This window comes from Rana temporaria, chromosome 4 (genome assembly GCF_905171775.1).
Source record: "Rana temporaria chromosome 4, aRanTem1.1, whole genome shotgun sequence".
Lineage (NCBI taxonomy): Eukaryota > Metazoa > Chordata > Amphibia > Anura > Ranidae > Rana > Rana temporaria.
The window spans coordinates 379,731,131-379,752,999 of NC_053492.1; the positions used below are offsets into that span (position 1 = coordinate 379,731,131).

At 44.6% G+C, this 21,869-nt stretch overlaps 1 protein-coding gene across 2 annotated transcripts in view; it reads right to left on the reverse strand.

The window, feature by feature from the left end:
• The window catches only part of ACSS1 (acyl-CoA synthetase short chain family member 1), a 218,870-nt gene extending 198,081 nt beyond the window's left edge, over positions 1-20,789 (reverse strand). Inside the window, exon 1 of one of the 2 annotated variants that reach the window (XM_040351016.1) lies at positions 20,234-20,789. In XM_040351016.1, the coding sequence (XP_040206950.1) occupies positions 20,234-20,621 (388 nt within the window). In that variant the 5' untranslated portion in view covers positions 20,622-20,789. The remainder of the gene's footprint in view (positions 1-20,233) is intronic. The other variant, XM_040351015.1, reaches the window with a different exon arrangement.
• Positions 20,790-21,869: the final 1,080 nt, after the last annotated feature.

Sequence of the window (21,869 nt, forward strand, 5' to 3'; positions counted from 1 at the left end):
TTTACGTTACGCCTCCGCAAGTTTTACAGGCAAGTGCTTTATTCACAAAGCACTTGCCTGTAAAGTTGCGGCGGCGTAGCGTAAATCACCCGGCGCAAGCCCGCCTAATTCAAATTAGCCGGGTAGGGGGCGTGGAGCATTTAAATTAAGCGCGTTCTCGCGCCGAACGTACTGCGCATGCGCCGTCTGGAAAATATCCCAGGGTGCATTGCTCCGAATGACGTCGCATGGACGTCATTGGTTTCGACGTGAACGTAAATGGCGTCCATCCCCATTCACGGACGACTTACACAAACAACGTAAATTTTTAAATTTCGACGCAGGAACGGCCATACTTAACATTGGTTGCCCCTCATATAGCAGGGGCAACGTTACGCCGCGCAAACCTAACGTAAACATCGTAACTTCACTGCGTCGACCGCGCGTACGTTTGGGAATTCGCATATCTGGCTAATTTACATACTCGACGGGGAAAACGACGGAGGCGACACCTAGCGGCGAAAAAAAAAATGCATTTAAGATCCGACAGCGTAAGAGCCTTACGCCTGTCGGATCTAATGGATATCTATGCGTAACTGATTCTAAGAATCAGTCGCATAGATACGACGGCCCAGATTAGGACTTACGACGGAGTACATGGCGTTGCACCGTCGTAAGCCCTTTGTGAATCTGGGCCTATTTATTCACATTTTGTGGGCATCCCATCATGCTGTACTAGTTCCATTAATTTCAGAAGCTTCTCCACGCATTGGGGTGACATAAGTGAATGCTGATGTAGGCTGATGCCACAGTACTGGATACTCACCTGCATTCGCAATCCATGTGAATTTAACTTAAAGCGGAGTTCCACCCAAATTTGGAACTTCCGCTTATCCCACTCCTCACCCCCTTACATGCCACATTTGGCATGTAATTTTTTTTGGGGGGGAGTGGGGGCTTCAGGAGGAGTGGGACTTCCTGTCCCACTTCCTCCTTCCGGGTAGACGATTAAGCCTAATCGCCTAGGCGATTAAGCTTAATCACCTACAGGAAGGGGCTGCTGTAGGCGATCGCCCAGGACACGTGATAGGTCCTTGGCAATCGCCTGTCCAATCAGACGGCGCTTCGCCGGGCCGCGCGCGCATGTGCAGTGCCGCTCGCGCATGCGCAGTGGGTGCCCGGCCGTGAAGCCGAAAGCTGTCACGGCCGGGTGCCCACACTGAGCATGAAGACGCCGGCCGGCGAGGAGCGGAGCCCCGTCCTGCGCGTCGCTGGAGCCGTGGAGCAGGTAAGTGTCGGTTTATTAAAAGCCAGCAGCTACACTTTTTGTAGCTGCTGACTTTTAATAAACTTACAAAATGGGTGGAAAACCCCTTTAAAGCCGGTTACTGTTACTGTATATACTAGCAGATTTAAAAAAAAAAATTGTACAAAAATGTGTATGAAAATTCTCAAAGTTTTGAAGAATGTTGTTCTGAAATAGTTCAAAATGTAATTTGCTTTTAACATTTGATTTTGGAATAGATTATGCCGGGTACACACGATTGGATAAACTCGGGATAAACTCAGACGGATTTTTCCGACAGAATTCCGTTCAAGCTGTCTTGCATACACACTCACACCAAATTCCGACCGCCAAGAACGTGGTGACGTACAATACTACGACGAGCCGAGAAAAAGGAAGTTTAATGCTTCCTAGCATGCATCGACTTGATTCTGAGGATGCGTGTTTTTTTTTCTCCGTCGGAGTTCCCTACAGACGAACAGTCTAAATTCCGACAGAAAAAAGTCCGATGGGGCACACACATGGTTGGAATATACGATGAAAAAATTCCATCTGACTTTTTCCATCGGAAATTTTGATCGTGTGTACAAGGCATTAGAATTCACAAAATGAAAACCATACACTGTACACTGTTAGGAATTCATTCAAGAATTTTTTTTCATCCAGCTCCTTCAAATTTTTTCATCACTGTGGTCAAAAATAAACATCAATTTGACCCCAGTAACAATTAGAAAATTGAACAAATGTTCTTACAATGAAAATTTTTGAACAAAATTATAGTAGCGTATGACCAACTTTAGCTAGTCTGCCTTTATTGTAACTAAATATTTCAATGTTGACATGGTCTTTCTTGAAGTATGGGACAAGTGCCACTACCAGCACATATCCTTACTGAAGAAGATACAAAACAGCAGGATTTTCAATGGCTGACCAGAGGAATGGATGTGTTATAGGAAATTCGGGGTCTCCAGGGACATCCATCAATACTGGGCTTCACTGAACATTTTGAAGAGGCATTATGTAAGTCCTGAGTGGTATAAATCTATCATTTTAAAGTGGAGGTCCACCCTAAAAAAATCTAAATTTCACCAAAATTCTTAAAAAAAACAAAAAACAGAAAAAAATTTAAAAAAAAATGTGAAAAAAAAATTACTTACCAGAAATTGCAGTTGCTATGCGGAACTTCCTAATTTGCCTCTTCCTTTAGCTTGCGGCTGGTCTTCATCCTCGCGTTGTCTTCTAGGGAATGGTGTGCACTGCCTTCTGGGAACTGTGTGTATCCCAGAGAGCAGCCGCCCATTCATACAGCGCCGCGAGACTCACACATGCGCAGTAGGAAACGGGCAGTGAAGCCACAAGGCTCCACTGCCTGTTTCCCTTAGTGAGCATGGCGGCACTGGGAGCTGTAACGATCGAGGAAGCGGCATCGGGGGGCCGACATCGCGGGTGCCTAGGACAGGTAAGTGTCCTTAGTAAAAGTCAGCAGCTACAGTGTTTGTAGCTGCTGACTTAAAAAAAAAATCGCGGGTGGAACCCCGCTTTAAGAGAACCAATATGCTGTTGGCCTTGTACCAAGGAGGGACAGACACATACAGAAATATATTTAAAAAAAATATTTTTTATTACAAAACATAAAAAAATATTCAAATCATAAAGGAAAATTCCTTATCAAGCAATGTGGGCCATATATAATATCAATACATAGTTAACTTTGCTGAATTGTCCAAGAGGTCAACATGTTTCACACATATGAGCTTCTTCAGGACCTTTTTATATTTATGTTGTCCAACAACATACTGGTTCTCTTGAAATGCTAGATATTATGGTTGTGGTACATTTACAGTACCCAAGCACTTTTGTTCATGGTATGAATCTAGAAATGTACATGGGATTGAAGAGAGCACAAGGGACACATAAAGAGAGTTTGCAGATTTAGAAACAGCTTTGTTTAAAGATACAACTCGAAAGATAAAGATCTAGCTCTGTGCATTGACGATACATAAAATCTGTGATTGTGACTTACTAAAGAATGGAAAACACTGCATTTGTGGAGATACGGAATGCACATCTTCTGTACTTTTTACTTTTCAAGAGGGATCAGTGTATGCCGAACAGGTTAGTTGACTACTTGATTTTTTTTGTTCATATTTGTAGGGCTTAAAGTGTTATTAAACCCAGGACCCTACAATTACTATATCTGGTCTCCCACAGTACACAGAACATAGAAATGCAATTGTAACGGTCACCACCGTTTACGACCTCCCATCAACTACGACAGCTCATCTGACACACAGACAAACCAGCAGGCATCCCATTTCTCAGAATAACGAGACTTGCTCCGTGTTCTCTGGTTTCAAATGTAAGACAACTTTAATGGTTCACTCTCAGATTTTATACAGTTTTCAGGGCACAGGAACAATCAAACTCTCCACCCACACCCTGGGAGGGCTTCAATACACCTTCAGATGGCTAATTGCTAAACATTCTAGACATGTCGGCGCCGGCCTATAATTATCATGATCTAATCACTGCACATTCCTTCATTAACAGAACTCAAACAAAACACCATCACACAATGATCTCTTCTTAATCCACATCCCTAGACAGACGTTCTGTCTCCGCATACAGCTTGGCAAGTTCCATTCCACATCTTATATCAATAGATTTCACACAAAGCAGCATCACACAATGAGAGGTCTTTCAGAAGCAGACTCAATTAGCATGTCACTAGCCGGGGCTAATCATAGAAATGAGTCAATATTGACTGGTTGGGTCACAATTAATCAACAACTTGCAATATCTCAAGATCCTGCAATATGAACTATCAGTGATGTCCCCTGTCCTGTAATTTAGGATATCATTTCTCAGTCACCCTATGGCCCTATCGAACATAAGGTGACCCTAGACATAAGACTGGTGATGCCGGTACAGGAGTACCCCTCATCCTTACAAAGTCTCTGTTTGTCCCGGGTCATTCCGTTACAGCAATTATTTTAGTAAATAAAAACTGCTAAATATCTTTTTCCCATCAGCAGTATATAGCAGTCTTGTGACTTCTATCAGTCTTTGGTTAAAGCTTGTAGGAGGCGTTTTCATTCTACTCTGATTGCCCTATGAGGCTGCATAACCCCTGACCCTCTGTCGGGACAGTGCTGATTGGCCGTGTGCAGATCACATGCACCCTCCCAAGGAAAAAAAAACTCTCTAGCAATACACACCAAACTGAGCATGTGCATAGTGACTCCAAAGGCTCTATCTTATCAGCAGATGGATTGGGGACAGTGGAAGAAGAGGAGGTTCAGAGAAGACAAGCCTTTTTACACAATGTAGAGGATTAACCCCCTAGGTTCCACAGTATAAAAGCATGCTTTACTGCATATACAGAAGGATGTTACTCTTGTGGATTTAGTAACACTTTAACCTTTTTGGTATTATTTTATTTTTTTGCTGTGTCCTCAGTGGAGAGATTTCCCATTCAGATAAATGTCAAATATATTGGTTCAGGTGGATCTCAGCAATCATGTCCATCTGCTTTGGCCGGGTGCTGGACCGGTTTATCTTGCTGGTGGATACATACTACCAGGGCCGGATTAACAAGGGGGCTGATGGAGCTGCAGCTCCAGGCCCGTTTCTCAAGATAGGCCCGTTTGCCCAAAAAAAAAAAAGCTTGACGACCAAAGGTCACCGAAACCCCACATTTGGGGGGTAGGCCTGGGAAGACCTACCCCACAACTGGTCAAAATATGGGACAGCTATCATTTATGGTTCCAGAGATACAGGCCTGCTTGAACAGCCTGTCAGAAGCTACATTCAGAGCGGCCAATATAAATACAAGCGGACACACTGCAGCAAACTGATAGGATCACAGTGCTTATAATAATTATTTGTATATTAACCCCTTGCCACCCAGGCCAAAAAAATGGGCTAACTTCACTGTTTTGTTTTATGGCTTTTATTATTCATTGAAGTGGGCAAATACAGTGTGACATAAAATATTGCAGCAATTGCCATTGTATTCCCTAGAGTCTCTGCTAAAATATATATAATGTTTGGCGGTTCCAAGTAATTTTCTAGCAAATAATATTACTTTTTAATTTAAGAAACAAGTGTTGGACTTTAAGTGGTTACATTTAGTTACAATGTTAGTTAGTTACAATGTTTCATTTTGTTTACAAACTTCGCAGACTGCCCAGATTTTTTCTTTACACACAGAAGTGTATCCCTTTGATCTAAGAAGGAAGTGTTAGTTACAATGTTTTCTGTTAAAAACTTGGCAGACTGCCCGGATATTTTCTTTTGATAGCTGAAAGTCTTTCTACTTTCTATGAAAGAATCAGCAAATTCTGCATTGGAGATCGTCAAGGGGGTTGAATCGACATCACAATTTTTTTAACGATTAATTGTGCAGCTCTAGCACGGTATTTGCGCAGCAATTCTTCAAACATGTTTTTTTTTTTATTATTCATTAAAAAAACACTAGTTAGTTAAGTAAGCACAATTTTTTTTGGTATCCTAAGCGATGCTTTAAATTTTTTTTAGGTTACATGTTTAGAGTTACAGAGAGAAGAATTATTGTTCTTGCTCTAACAATCGTGGCGTATGTAACCTGTGTGTATTTGGCTCTGATACTACCAGTGCCTACCCAGCCACTGACTAGTATCTCTCCCCAGCCTGTCCCCACACACCCTCTCACCTGCTGACCTGTGGATGGGGGAATCACTCCTGCAGTGTTATTGTGTTCTGCCAGTGCGTACAATGATCAGTGTTGCTAACTATAGCTGGCAGCACTGATTGTTTTGGGAAAAACCTAACAGGCTGGTTGTACTCACATCGATTAATAGATTGACTTGTGTAAAACCAGCTAGCCCAAACATAGATTGACTATGGCTGGTCTCTGCATAATTGGCGTAATTTCAATCCATGTATGACCCGCTTAACCACTACGCAGTCCCTAAATATCCTTCCACTTCTGTACATAGTGCTCACTGTCATACTCTCCACACTCCTCTCCTGTACATAGTGCCCACTGTCATATTCTCCACACTTCTCTCCTATACATAGTACCCACTGTCTGTAACGCCACTGGCGTTATTCTATACAAGAGGAGCGCAGCCTTACCTCTCTCCCTCGGCTGCGCTCCTCTCTCAGCTTTGGCCGCGTCACTTCCGCCGCGCCACTGTTTGCGTTCCACGCTGGAACGCGGAAGTGCGCTCCAGCGTGCTGCGCTGTTTCCCGCGCCCGGCGGCTATTTAAATCGCCACTAATGACGGCAGGGTGTTCCACTATTTTGTTGGACCCCTGCCGTCACCTGGGAGCAACTCAGGACTTCCAGAGAACCTGCTCCAGAACACAGACTCTCCCCTTCCACCATTTGAGCCAGCACTACGGCCCCAGGCTTCAGTCCAAGCCCCTCCAGGCTACAGCACTACAGGCATTCCTTCAGCTTATGTCCAGTGTCAACAAGGAGGATTCTGAATAACCTACAGCAAGGTACTCAATCTACAACCTTCTTATTTGATGACAGCAGTACCGCAAGTATCTTTTTCTTTCATGCTAATAGCACTGAAGGTGTACTTAGCTGTGCCCTAAAAGGAACTCTGTATATATATAATTAAGTTCATCTGCTTAACGGACATTAAGAATTAATACTCATCGTTAAGGTTGCAATAGCATTGTACTTGTTTCACTAGCAGTGTACTGAACCAGAGACTATATCTTACTTATATCTAAAAGGAACACACGCTACCTGCATATTCAGATATCTTTGTTATTTTTGATTGATACATAACGTATGCTTATGGGGCAATAAGCACCCTGATTACTTTGGAATTCTATCTGAGGTTGTGATGATTCAAACCATTAACTCTTTATTAACTTAATAGAGTGACTGTTGGTTTATAACTGAGAAACCTCCGCAACTGAGATCCAGTTAAACACATTATAACAGGACAGGATCATTACACTGTCATACCCTACACACTCCTCTCCTGTACATAGTGCCCACTGTCATACCCTCCACACTCCTCTCCTATATACATAGTGCCCACTGTCATACCCTTCACACTCCTCTCCTGTACATAGTGCCCACTGTCATACCCTACACACTCCTCTCCTGTACATAGTGCCTGCTGTTATACACTTCTCTCCTGTACATAGTGCCCACTGTCGCACCCTCCACACTCCTCTCCTGTACATACTGCTCACTGTCATACCCTCCACACTCCTCTCTTATACATAGTGCCCACTGTCATACCCTCCACACTCCTCTCCTATACATAGCGTTCACTGTCATACCCTCCACACTCCTCTCCTATACATAGTGCCCACTATCATACTGTCTACATTCCTCTCCTGTACATACTGCCCACTGTCATACCCTCCACACTCCTCTCCTGTACATACTGCCCCATCATACCCTCCACACTTCTCTCTGGTACGTACTACCCTCTGTCATACCCCCACACTCTTCCTGTACATACTGCCCATTGTCATACCCTTCACACTCCTCCTGTACACACTGCCCACTGTCATACCCTTCAGGCCCCGTACACACGGCCGAGGAACTTGACGTGCCAAACACATCGAGTTCCTCGGCCAGTTCAGCCCTGAAGCCGCCGAGGTCCTCGTCGGCTTCCTCGGCCGAAAGTGTACACACGGCCGGGTTTCTCGGCAGAATTCAGCCAGAAACTCGGTCGGAAGCTGAATTCTGCCGAGGAAACTGGTCGTGTGTACGGGGCCTCACACTCCTCTCCTGTACATAGTGCCTTTTGCCGTACCCTTTGCACTAGTGCCCACTGTTAGACCCTCCACATTCCTCTCCCTCACCTGCACATACTTCCCACTTATATACCGTCCATACTCCTCCCCTATGTCGCTTACCCACAAAAACAGTTCTTTAAAATTATACTGAATATCCTCAATGTTACCAGCTCTAGAATAGACACACTTTTGTTAGTTCAACTAAAGGAAATCTCAGTTCTCATATTTGTTCAGCCCCATTATTAGTACTCCTTTAATTTTGTGATTACTACTGTGATGTATAGAGGAACATCAGGGATCTCAGCTACTCTAAATATAGCACTTATATAAAAAAGTGTCCCTGAAAATATTTTTTAAATGTTGGCAACTATGCACTTAGACACTGCCCAAGGGCCACTGGGTCAGTAGGGGCCCCATGAGAGGCTCCTGGGATCCTGTGATAATAAAGCGGTAGTAAACTTTCCTGACATTACTACTTTTTAGAGGCCCTGGGGTAGGTTATGCCACAATGTACAAGTATGCACAGCATATTAGCACATTAGTGTACACCTAAATATTCAGACTGAGCCTTCCAGTGCTGCACTGTGATGAATCAGGCGGGGGCCTGAGGACTTCCATCTTCACCCGGTCTTCCTCCTGGGTTCTGTGCCATTGGTCACTTGCCTTGGCCGGGCTGCGTTCATGTCATTCCCACGCATTTATTTATTATTTATAAAAGGCCCCACCAAAATCCTCAGCACCAGGCCCATGATGTTCTTAATCTGGCCCTGCACACTACTGTAGAAAAAGTTTTTTTCCTAAATTATACAGGATACAGCTCTCATGTGTTTTATGCTATCAAGTGCTTTTTCAAAGAATATAGAATTTTTGCATGTTTGTCTATTCAGTCCCCAGCTTTACAAAGCCCTGCCAGGATAACCATTCTGGCAAACTGATTTTATCGCAGTTCAGAAATACTGCTTTCCCCAACCTGTGATTGGCCAGTAAAGCAAAACATCTAAGTAAAATTATGAGCTCATTCCTCTGCTCATCCTGCTCTTTTCTTCTATCAGTGTAATTCCTGTAAAGTGCATGTAATGCACTTACTCCTGTAATGCTGCACCTTACTTTTCCACCCGATCACAGTAGATCACATTCATATCATTACAATAGTTGCAATAAATAAGGATAATCTGTTAAATGGTTCTTTTGGGCAGGGGCGGACTGACAACTCATGGGGCCCCCGGGCAATAGAAGAGTATGGGGCCCCTCTGGCTTACAGATGGCCACTACGCCAGGAGGTAGTGCAGAGGCGGGCAGCTAAAATCTTGGGATATTCACATTAAAAGCATGTCATTTTTGGACATATCAGGGACAGATCTAAAAAAAACACAGATTTTTACATACTGTCCCTGGTTTTACTGAGCCTGGCAACCCGGATGGGGCCCCCTAGTGGCATGGGGCCCTCGGGCAGTGCCCGAGTGACTCAATGGTCAGTCCGCCCCTGCTTTTGGGTATCTAACCTAGGGTTGCCACCTTTTCTTCAAGCCAAACCCAAACACTTTAGCGGCACAGGGCACATTTGTTTTCTGTAGTATACACTAGAGGATTATAAAAGACCCAGGACACCTTTAGGTACCCTAAGGAGAGTAGTAACTATGTGCTCTACGGCAAACAGTGGGTGTGGCCAAACTACTCTGACATCATTGTCCCACCCCCTAGTGATGCCGAACCCATAGCTCCTAACTGTCCCTGACTTGGAACAAAGGCCCAGATTCACAGCAGAGATACGACTTAGTATCTCAGATACTCCTTCGTATCTCTCAGAGTATCTATGCGACTGATTCATAGAATCAGTTACGCATAGATAGCCCTTAGATCCGACAGGTGTAATTGTTTTACACTGTCGGATCTTAGGATGCAGTATCGCGGCCGCCGCTGGGGGGGGAGTTCGCGTCGTAAACCAGCGTCGGGTATGCAAATTAGTAGTTATGGCGATCCACGACGGTTTTTCGCGTTCGCTACGTCGCTGCTAGTCTAGTTTCCCGTCGCAAAGTTAGTCGTCGTTTTTGCTGCCCTAACTTTACACAGCACACGTATGTGCTGTATAAAGTATGGCCGTCGTTCCCGCGTCGAAATTTGAAAATGTTTTGATCTTGCGTAAGACGTCCGGGAATACGAAAGTACGCTACGCACGTCGCCGTTCGAAAAAATTCCGTCACTTTGCGCAAAGCACGGCGGGAATTTCAAAATGGAGCATGCGCAGTAGGTTCGGCGCGGGAGCGCGCCTAATTTAAATGGCACACGCCCTTTGAATTACGCGGGCTTACGCCGGAGGCCGCCAGCGTAAGTTTTCATGCAAGTGCTTTGAGAATCAGGCACTTGCGATGAAAGCTTGCGGCGGTGTAACGTGTCTACGATATGTTACGCCGCCGCTATTCTACGTGAATCTGGGCCAAAGTCCTTCTTTTTGGTCTGATATACATAGTTGTATATAAAATGCACTTTTTATCTTTCAAAAAGATTGTTTCCCCTTCTAAACCGTTCATCCAATTTCTAAATTCCTGCATTTGTAAATTTGAAAAACCAATATAAAGGAATAGTAGTGGTTAAAATAAAAAATGCATGTGTGGATTTAACCAATAATTTTTCTGTGTAATTCTCCTTTAAGGGGGCGTGGCAGGGGCATGGCACGGCACGGGGAGTGTCTTATGCCTACATACTTTTCCTATTAAGTGTCCCTCATTCCCATCTCCAAAAAGGTTAGGGGGTTAGGGTTAGGGCGTTAAGGTGTTAGGGTTAAGGGTTAGGGTTTCCCAGTGAAGAATAAGGCTAGGACTTAGGAATTAGAACAGGGACCTCCCCCAGAGGTCAAAGGTCAGAAGGCAGGTTTTCCGGAGGTCAAAGGTCACGGGGGCGTGGCTGACCCACCTCCACCAAACTGTACCACCTACCCCAACTAAGTCACGGAATGAACAAGTCAGTGAAAGAGGTATGCAAACCTGCCCCCAGACAGACGCTGCAGCTCCCTGGCAGCAACAGATTTGTGTGTGACAACCCAATCTGAATAATGTGTCCAGGTTTAAGGCAGACTGAAACCTGGACACATGAGTCAAAACCCAAACCGTTCGGTTAAATCCTGGACAGATGGCAACCCTAATCTACCCCCCCCCCCCCCCCATTCCCCCAAGAATAAATATTTTATAAGTTACAGTTTAAATGTGATGGTCTCATTAGTTTTCACTTTTCAGGCTAAGAACATTTTCAGAAAGCACAGAAATTACTTGTTGTTCTTGCCAGAAATGGAGTGTCCTTGTAATATTTTTTTAACGGCTGCCCTGGAAGCATAAAATAATGTTACTTGATTTGCATAAACTACTAATCCCATCACCCCAAATGATAAAAATAACCAAGGGGAGACATGTTTGAAGTGCAATCTGGGTGACAGTTATAGCTCCTTTCATAGATATACCTACCAACATTTTGACATGGGAATGAGGGACACCTATAAGCAAAAGTATTAAGACATAGGACACACACCCATCATGCCCCTTAAACGAGAATTATACAAAAAAATATTAGTTAAAGTGATACTATAGATTAACGTTAAAAAAAAAGAAAAATAACAAACATGTCATACTTACCTCCACTGTGCAGTTCGTTTTGCACAGAGTGGCCCCGATCCTCCTGTTCTCCTGTTCTGGGGTCCCTCGGCGGCTGTCTCGGCTCCTCCCCGCAATAGATAGCCCCCTCTGGGAAGCTCTCTCCCAAGGGGGTTACCTTATAGGCGTGCTCCCGTATCATACACTCGACGTACATAGCCACCGAGTGTATGACTCTGCCCCCCCCTCCCCGGCGGCCGCGTCATTGGATTTGATTGACAGCAGCAGGAGCCAATGGCTGCGCTGCTATCAATCTATCCAATGAAGAGCCGAGAAGCCATGGGGAGAACGATGTGGGATCGCGCCCACGGAAGTTCGGGGCTCAGGTAAGTAAAACGGGGACTTGGGGGGGCCGGACAGTGCATAGGATGCATTCAGGTGAAAAAACACAAGGCTTTACAACCCCTTTTTTTTCTTTACTATTTCTTTATACAGGTCTTTGTAATTTACAGATGTAGCAATTTAGAAATGGGATGAAAGGTTTAACACTGGGAAACATTTTTAAAAGGATAAAAAGTGCATTATATACGGTATATCTAAATAGACACAAATGAGGGACAAGTGAGGAGGAAAGAGGGACAGAGGGACTTTGGGCCAGATTCACATAGAACTGCGGCGGCGTAACGTATCGTAGATATCGTAGATACGTTACACCGCCGCAAGTTTTCATCGCAAGTGCCTGATTCACAAAGCACTTGCGATGAAAACTATGCTGGCAGCCTCCGGCGCAAGGCGGGCAAATTCAAATGGGCGTGTGCCATTTAAATTAGGCGCGCTCCCGCGCCGGACCTACTACGCATGCTCAGTTTCGCAATTCCCGTCGTGCTTTGCGCGCCGTGACGTCATTTTTTCGAACGGCGACGCGCGTAGCGTACTTCCGTATTCCCGGACGTGTTACGCAAACGACATTAAATTTTAAATTTCGACGCGGGAACGACGGCCATACTTTAAACAGCAATACGATTGCTGAGTAAAGTTAGGGCAGGTCAAACGACGACTAACTTTGCAATGGGAAACTAGACTAGCAGCGATGTAGCGAACGCGAAAATCCGTCGGGAATCGCCGTAACCTCTAATTTGCATACCCGACGCTGGTTTACAACGCGAACTTCCCCCAGCGGCGGCCGCGGTACTGCATCCTAAGATCCGACAGTGTAAAACAATTACACCTGTCGGATCTTATGGATATCTATGCGTAACTGATTCTATGAATCAGTCGCATAGATAGAAACAGAAATACAACGGCGTATCAGGAGAAACGCCGTCGTATCTCTTTGGTGAATCTGGCCCTAAGTTCCAAATCAGGGACAGTTGGGAGCTATTCAGGGCAGGATACTGTATGTGCTATTCATAGATTTACCAGATAAAAATAAAGGGAAAAAGGAAAACAAATGTAGCCACCACAACTAGGGACTGGCGAGCCGCAATATATTTAGGCCGGAATCACACTAGTGCGTTGCTTTTTTGAGCTGCGTTGTCGTTGCAGATTTCTCTAGAGGGTGTTCTGCAGATCAACTGCGGTTTAGCTGCAGATCAGGTGCGAATTTGGAGACCTGGGAGAACTTCCGGGTGAGAGGAGAGTGGGGGAGAATTGTATTGAGCTGAATGAGAGAAACTCCTGCAGAGAACTGAACACATGTGCGAATTAGATGCGTACCCATAGAAGATAATGGGACTGAATTCGCACCTGAGCCGCACCGCAAGACATAAAAACCGCATGCGGTTTGGAGGCAATACGCAGTGCGAATGCATCGCACATATGTGAACCAGCCTCATTGAAAACAATGTATTTTGAAATGTCCTGCGAATTAGATGCGGTTTAAACCGCACTCAATTCGCATCGGTGTGAACCTAGCCTTAAGGTTTGTTCCTGTGTTTAGATAGACTTAAAGAAATACATAGTTTCACTATCTGATTTTTTTTTTTTTTTTGCAGCCTGGAGTTCCACTTTCAGTATGTCTCATGGTTCTTCCATTTATCACACTGGTCTCAGACTGAGGCGGTATCCAGCGTGAATACTAATGAGGAAGGTAACACAATTGTCTATAGAGTGACATAGCATTAGTTACATTGCCTGGGGCGATAACAGAACCACAAGGAGAAAGTAGTCAAAAGTTAACCCCTTCGTGGCCAGCGTCAAAACAAACCTTAAAGCGGAGGTCCGCCTAAAAAAATTAAAAGCCAGCCGCTACAAATACTGCAGCTGCTGTCTTTTGATAAATGGACACTTACCTTATTTTTTTATATATATATTTTTTTAAAGTGCGCTTGTAAGATCGCTGCGCAAATACGGTGTGACATAAAGGGGGTTATTTACAAAAGGTAAATCCACTTTGCACTACAAGTGCAAACTACAGGTGCAAAGTGCACTTGAAATTGCACTGAAATCGCTGTAAATCTGAGGGGTAGATCTGAAATGGGGGGAAGCTCTGCTGATTTTATTATCTAATCATGTGCAAGCAAAAATGCTGTTTTTTTTTATTTTCCTTGCATGTCCCCCTCGGGTCTACAGCGACTGCACTTCCAAGGGCACTTTCAGTGTAATTTCAAGTGCACTTGTAGTGCAAAGTGGATTTGCCTTCATTAAATAACCCCCATAGTATTGCAACGACCGCCATTTTATTTTCTAGGGTGGAAAAAAACATTTATAAATGTTTGGGGGTTCTAAAGCCCCATACACACTATCAGTTTTCCTGCAGGTTTTTCTCTTCAGGTTTACCAAAACCATCTAATATGAGGTCAAACCTCAAGAGTTTCAATTTGTATGCAATCAGGCAGGCCCTTGCACTACATGGTTTTGGTAAACCTGAGGAGAAAAACCTTCAGAAAAACTGATTGGGCCAGATCTACGAAGCAGTTACGCTGGCGTATCTAGTTTGCTCCGGCGTATCTTTGTTTTGTATCCACAAAACAAGATACGCCTGAAGCTGGGCTCGATCCGACTGGCGTACGTTTTAGTACGCCGTCGGATCTAAGGTGCATATTTACGCTGGCCGCAAGGTGGCGCTTCCGTCGATTTCCGCGTTGAATATGCAAATTAGCTAGATACGTCAATACACAAACGTACGTCCGCCCGGCGCATTTTTTTACGTAGTTTCCGTAAGGCTTTTTTTGGCGTATAGTTACCCCTGCTATATGAGGCGTACGCAATGTTAAGTATGGACGTCAGGCCAGCGTCGAATTTTCCGTTGTTTACGTCATTTGCGTAAAACGATCGCGAATAGGGCTTTGCGTAAAATTACGTTCACGTTGAAAGCATTGGCTTGCTGCGGGTTCATTTGGAGCATGCGCACTGGGATACCCCCACGGACGGCGCATGTGCTGTTCAAAAAATACGTAATTTACGTGGGGTCAAGTAAAATTAACATAAAACACGCCCACATCTTTATCATTTGAATCCCGCACCCTTACGCCGGCAGATTTACGATACGCCGCCGTAGCTTTAGAGGCAAGTGCTTTGTGAATACAGCACTTGCCTCTCAAAGTTGCGGCGCCGTAGCGTTACTACGATATGCTACGCCTGCCTAAAATTACGATGTGCTACGTGGATCTGGCCCATAGTGTGTATGGGGCTTAAAGTGGAGGTTCACCCAAAAAAAAATTTTTTAACATTAGATTGAGGCTATTTAAGGGGAGCAGAAACGGGTATTTTTTTTTAAAATCAATGCCGTACTTACCGTTTTCGAGATAGATGTTCTCCCGCCACTTGGGCTGCGGGACTGGGCGTTCCTATTTGATTGACAGCCTTCCGACCGTCGCATACAGCGCGTCACGAGTTTCCGAAAGTAGCCGAACGTCGGTGCACAGGCGCCGTATAGAGCTGCACCGACGTTCCGCTTCTTTCGGCAACTGGTGACGCGCTGTATGCGACCGTCGGAAGGCTGTCAATCTAATAGGAACGCCCAGTCCCGAAGATCATACCCGGAAGCACGGGAGAACATCTATCTCGAAAACGGTAAGTACGGCATTGATTTAAAAAAAAATACCCGTTTCTGCTCCCCTTAATTAGCCTCAATCTAATGTTAAAAATTTTTTTTCGGGTGAACCCCTGCTTTAAGTAATTTTCAAGCAAAAAAAAATGTTTTTAACTTGTAAACAACAAATCTCAGAAAGAGGCTTGGTCCTTAAAGAGGAGTTCCACCCAAATTTGGAACTTCCTCTTAACCCACTCCTCTCCCCCTTACATGCCACATTTGGCATGTAATTTTTTTGGGGGGGAGTGGGGGCTTCAGCAAGAGTGGGACTTCCTGTCCCACTTTCTCCTTCCTGTAGGCGACTAAGCTTAATCGCCTTCAGGAAGGGGCTGCTGTAGGCGATCGCCTAGGACACGTCACAGGTCCTAGGCGATCTCCTGGCCAATTACACGGCGCGGCGCCGGGCCGCGGCGCTCGCGCATGCGCAGTGCCGCTCGCGCATGCGCAGTGGGTGCCCGGCCGTGAAGCCGAAAGCTGTCACGGCCGGGTGCCCACACTGAGAATGAAGACGCCGGCCGGGGAGGGGGGAGAGGAGCGGAGCCCCCGCCGGCGCGTCGCTGGAGCGCTGGAGCAGGTAAGTGTCTGTTTATTAAAAGCCAGCAGCTACACTTTTTGTTGCTGCTGACTTTTAATAAACATACAAATGGCTGGAACTCCCCTTTAACCCCCCTGACGGTAAACCCGAGCGTGTCTCGGGGTTGGTTTTACATGTTAGGATCGGCAAACCCGAGACACGCTCGGGCTGGACGGGCTTACCTTTCGCTGGATCCACAGGCTTGGTTTACTCACCTTGTCCCTGGATCCAGCGATGCCACCCGCTGTGTGAGCGAGCGGGACCTCCTCGCTCGATTCACAGTCCCCGTGTGACGCCGATCTCCGTTCCCTGCGACGTTACGACGCACGGGGACGGAGAACGGCGCCAAATTCAAAAAAGTAAACAAACACATTACATACAGTATACTGTAATCTTATAGATTACAGTACTGTATGTAAAAAATACACACCCCCCTTGTCCCTAGTGGTCTGCCCAGTGTCCTACATGTACTTTTATATAATAAAAAATGTCATTTCTGCCTAAAAACTGTAGATTGTCCAAAAGTGTCCCTTTATGTCAAAAATGGTTTTAGATCAGCTAGAAAACAGCGATAATAAATTATAATCACTTGCAGAAATGTGCGATAGCGATTTGCGGGGAAATTCGTCATAAAAAAAATAAAATAATGACAGCGACAATTCTGCAACTGCAAATTTCAGTGATTTTGAGTTGATTACATTATTGAATAATTTTTATTATAATTATATTATTATTTGTTATAATTATTTATAATTATTTATTATATTATAATTTATAATTTTGTTTTAAAAAAAAAATCATACCCGGGATGCCTACAAGACTCTTGCTTGGTCAGATTTAAGTGAGTTATTTCTAAAAATTACAGGCCTACAGTATAAAACGCCAATTTCCTTGCAAAATAAATGTACCGCTTTTGGTACGTAATTCCAGACAGAATCATACCGCCAGGGAGGTTAAGTGGTTAAATATTAAAGGTTCTTATTTTTATTAGGAATTCTGTCATTTTTCAATTTGTCAGTAAAAAAATCTGCTCTGTAAATTATCAATTTTTTTGCTAGTAAAAAAATACTGCAGGAGGTTGGCAACACTGGCGCCTGGTGTGAAACAGCTCTCTGGAGGGGGCAGTATCGCCTCCTGAATGCCTGTCAGCTGCAACTATACCGCTATTTGAAAAGTAATCCACTGCAGATCACTTTTTAGACAGCAACATAGGTATAAACAGGTTCTTACAAAAGTACTGTCAGAATGCTCATGCATAGGCAATGTGCCAATAACACAAGCCATCATCTGAAACAATTATTTTGTCCTTGGCACAGCAACCAGAAGTACTAGGTCACACCTGTAGCAGTTGGGCACACACAATAACATCACAAGCACAATACAGCATGTGACTTCAGCAGAACTCGCTTAGGGATCCTTCTTCATTGAAGGGTACACACCCACTTTATGGATCTCTTCACCAATCAGAAGTGAGAGCTGAGCCCATCCCACTCCTTAGAGTGTAGCAACAGAACTGTCACTGTTATGAAGACTGCAAAAGACAATTTAACTATTTATTTCCCTACTCTGCGTTCTGTTAGCCGTACAGATTGACAACTAAAAAACAATGACAGTTGCGATACTACCGACAGTTCAATAAGCTGCGCAATGGCCTTTGATTACTTTTCTTCACTTTATTTTCTGAAGCACAGATATTGTTCAGTGTGTCCTGTTCCTTTAATCAGTTAAATGAAAAGTATGCTGACTATGAAGCTAACCGCAAAGGAACTTCTTAGTTTCCATAACAGAGGCTCTATATCAGGGATCCTCAAAATACGGCCCTCCAGCTGTTGTAGAACTACGCGTCCCATGAGGCATTGTAACACACTGACATTCACAGACATGACTAGGCATGATGGGAATTGTAGTTCCTGAACAACTGGAGGGCCGTAGTTTGAAGACCCATGCTCTATATTGTTTATTTACTGCAAAATACTGACAGATTCAATCACATTCTGCTAGGAGTGATCCATATGCCTGGGATGATGCAACAAATCAGCACGCTTATAATCGAAAGCGATACGGCGCGGTCACAGAAAGCAGCTAGCCTGTAGCAACTATGCAGGGGGTACGATGACATCCGTGTGACATCATACACCTAATAAAAGTCTCTGCCATAATTCATGGCGTCTGTCTGTGTATGAACCTGATGATGAAACAACTTATGCCAACTAAGGGCTAGATTCAGCAAGAATTTACGCCGGCGTATCTATTGATACGCCGCGTAAATTCAAAGCTGCGCCGGCGTATCTTCTTTCTGTATTCAGAAAGCAAGCTGCGCCGAAATTAGGCTAAGAACCGACTGGCGTAAGTCCCTTACGTGGTCGTATCTTAGTTGCATATTTACGCTGGCCGCCAGGTGTCGCTGCCGTCGATTTCAGCGTAGAATATGCAAATGAGCTGGATACACCGATTCAGAAACGTATGTGCGCCCGGCGGATTTTTTTACGTCGTTTGCGTAAGGCTTTTTCCGGCGTAACGTTACTCCTGCTATATGAGGCATAGCCAATGTTAAGTATGGACATCGTTCCCGCGTCGAATTTTGAAAATTTTACGTCGTTTGCGTAAGTCGTTCGCGGATAGAGCTTTGCGTTAATTACGTCCACGTCGAAAGCATTGACTATTTGCGACGTGATTAGGAGCATGCGCACTGGGATACGTTCACGGACGGCGCATGCGCCGTTTGTGAGAAACGTCATTTACGTGGGGTCATGTTTTATCTACATAAAACACGCCAACCTCTTCACAATTTGAATTTGGCGCGCTTACACCGGCAGATTACGCTACGCCGCTGTAACTCAGGTTCTTTGTGAATCCAGCCCCAGCCTCACTAAGTTACGGCGGCGTAGCGTATCTCAGATACGCTACACCTGCACAAACTTACGGCGGCTTTATGAATCTAGCCCTAAGTATCCAAAACATCACATAACTTGTGCATGTTTATATGGTTAAATTAAAGGAAACGTAATATTAACGTAGAGCAGAGCATACACTATACAATCTGATTGTACAATCGCTTTCAGATCTACTATCAACTATGTAGTAGTGCGAGGACCTGCCTGATTTAATCAATAATAAATGAACTGTTTAGAAGTGACCTTGTATTACATAATTATGGTAACTCTGAAGGAGATTGTACAATCAGATTGTACAGTGAATGGCATATAGGGGTTATTTACGAAAGGCAAATCCACTTTGCACTACAAGTGCACTGAAAGTGTACTTGGAAGTGCAGTCGCTGTAGATCTGAAACAAGGGGGAAGCTCTGCTGATTTTATCATCTAAACATGTACAAGCTAAAATGCTGTTTTTTTTTATTTTCCTTGCATGTCCCCGCAGATATGTATGCACATTCAGCGCACTTTCCTGTGCACTTGTAGTGCAAAGTGGATTTTCCTTTCGTAAATAACCCCCATAGTGTATGGCATATGGTGTATAACTTCAATATTTTTTTTTAATCTTCACCCTCCTTTACAATAAATTTAGCAATGAAGGTCCTTATTATTGCACTTCATGTTATAGAGTGGAACATCGTTGTCTGTCTATTCTGCTTTGCTACTGATGCAGACTACAACTGTCTGATTCAGCATTATGGTAAACTGTTGTCACCTTTGAAAACTGTCACTAGAGTGAATGCATGCAGACAGGATGTGGCTGCAAAGAGGCTGCAGGAGATCAGCAGAAGAACTTTATAAAAATAAAATAGGCAGATGTTTATGATACACTGTGGGGCTATTTACTAAAACTGGAGAATGCAAAATTTGGTGCCGCTGTGCATAGAAACCAATCAGCTTCCAGGTTTTATTGCCGAAGCTTAATTGAAAAACCTGACGTTAAAAGCCGATTGGTTACTCTGCACAGCTGCACCAGATTCTAAGTGCACCCGCCTCAGTAAATCTCCCCTTCTGTGCTTTTAGCAAGCTAAACATTGTTTGGTTAAAGTTTAATTGTCAATGCAAATGATAGAATTTATCACCACTCACCCGATACATTTAACTGACCACCAAGGAACCATCTGACCCGGCCTTGGGTGAAGTCACAGTCCTTCACTGTCTGATATGGCTTCACCCAAATCAGCCTCTCCCTGGCCAGAACCCCCCAAAATGTCTCAGGATCCTTCAGGGAAAACTGCACCAGGTCCTGGTAGGTGTGCACATTGGGTAAGGCAGTTACTTCGGGCATGAAGGGATGGACATCCCATTGAGGTCCAAGGACATGCTGAGCTGGTTGGACCGCTGGTTGGACCTTCTGTTTCTGGTAGGAGACACAGTATCTGACCCCAAGTCTTCTCCATGTACAGATCCTTGAAGGAGTATGCTGCTTTCTTAATAGCTGGTGCAGCAGTAGTCTGCTTGTCAAGTTGACTGCCATGGTGATTGATGAGCAAGAATTTCCAGGGAATCAGAGGAACACTGGCACCATAACTCTCTAGAAAAGAGTGGGAACGTTTCAGCAGGCTCCTTGGTGGAAGAGCTCTTGTGCTGATGATAACTGCAACTGCAAAACCATCTGCTGGAGCAGTGCTGATAGAATTACACTGGCCAAGAGCTCCTCCTTATTTCATATCCAGGAAATGGAACCAACTTTTTCTCTGCACCTCTATTACAGTTCATTGTAATCTCTGTGTAAATGCCACATGTGCTCTGGCGTTGTCCCACTTGTCATACTTTTTGTCTAGTTGCCAGTTACCTCACATTCCCGCCTTCTCAGGATTTTTCTTATCTGGATGCAGATGCTTCACTTTATCAGAGCTGCAGTTTCTGCAGGGACTCTATGCTATCAGCACAGGGCCAAAACACATTTCTGCTTTGTACAGGGAAATGCAATCTCAGGCCTCGTACACACGACCGAGTTTCTCGGCAAAAACCAGCAAGAAACTTGCTTTGAGATATTTTTTTGCAGAGGAAACCGGTCGTGTGTACATTTTCGTCGAGGAAACTGTCGAGAAACTCGACGAGCCAAAAAGAGAGCAAGTTCTCTTAGGTAGATTCACGTACATTGGCCTAACTTTAGGGCGGCCTAGTCTAGCCTTTTTAGGCTACACCGCCGTAAATTAGTTAGGCTAGTAGTGATTCACAAACCACTTACCTGCTAATCTACGGTGGTGTAGCCTAAAACGACCGGGCGTAAGGGCGCCTAATTCAAATGACATGGAGGGGGGCGTGTTGTATGGAAATGAGGCTTGACCTCACGTTTTTTGACGTTTTTTGACACTGCGCATGCGCCGGGCGACTACATTTCCCAGTGCGAATTGCGGCTTGGTAGGCCGTACGGGCCTATTGATTTCGACGTGTACGTAAACGACGTAAATCCCGATTCGCGGACGACTTGCGCAAACGACGTAAAAAATTCGAACCTCACGGCGGGAACGGCGGCCGTACTTAACATTGTTATTCCACCTCATAGGTGGAATAACTTTAGGCGGCCTATCCCTTACGGAAACGACGTAATGCGACGGTGTAGGCCTGCCGTACGTTCGTAAATCGGCGTATCCATACATAATCTACGCCGCCCGCAATGGAAGCGCCATCTAGCGGACAACAGAAACATTGCAAGCTAAGATAGAACGACGCAAGCCGGCCTATCTTAGCTTTGTTTAAGTGTATCTCTGTTTGAGAA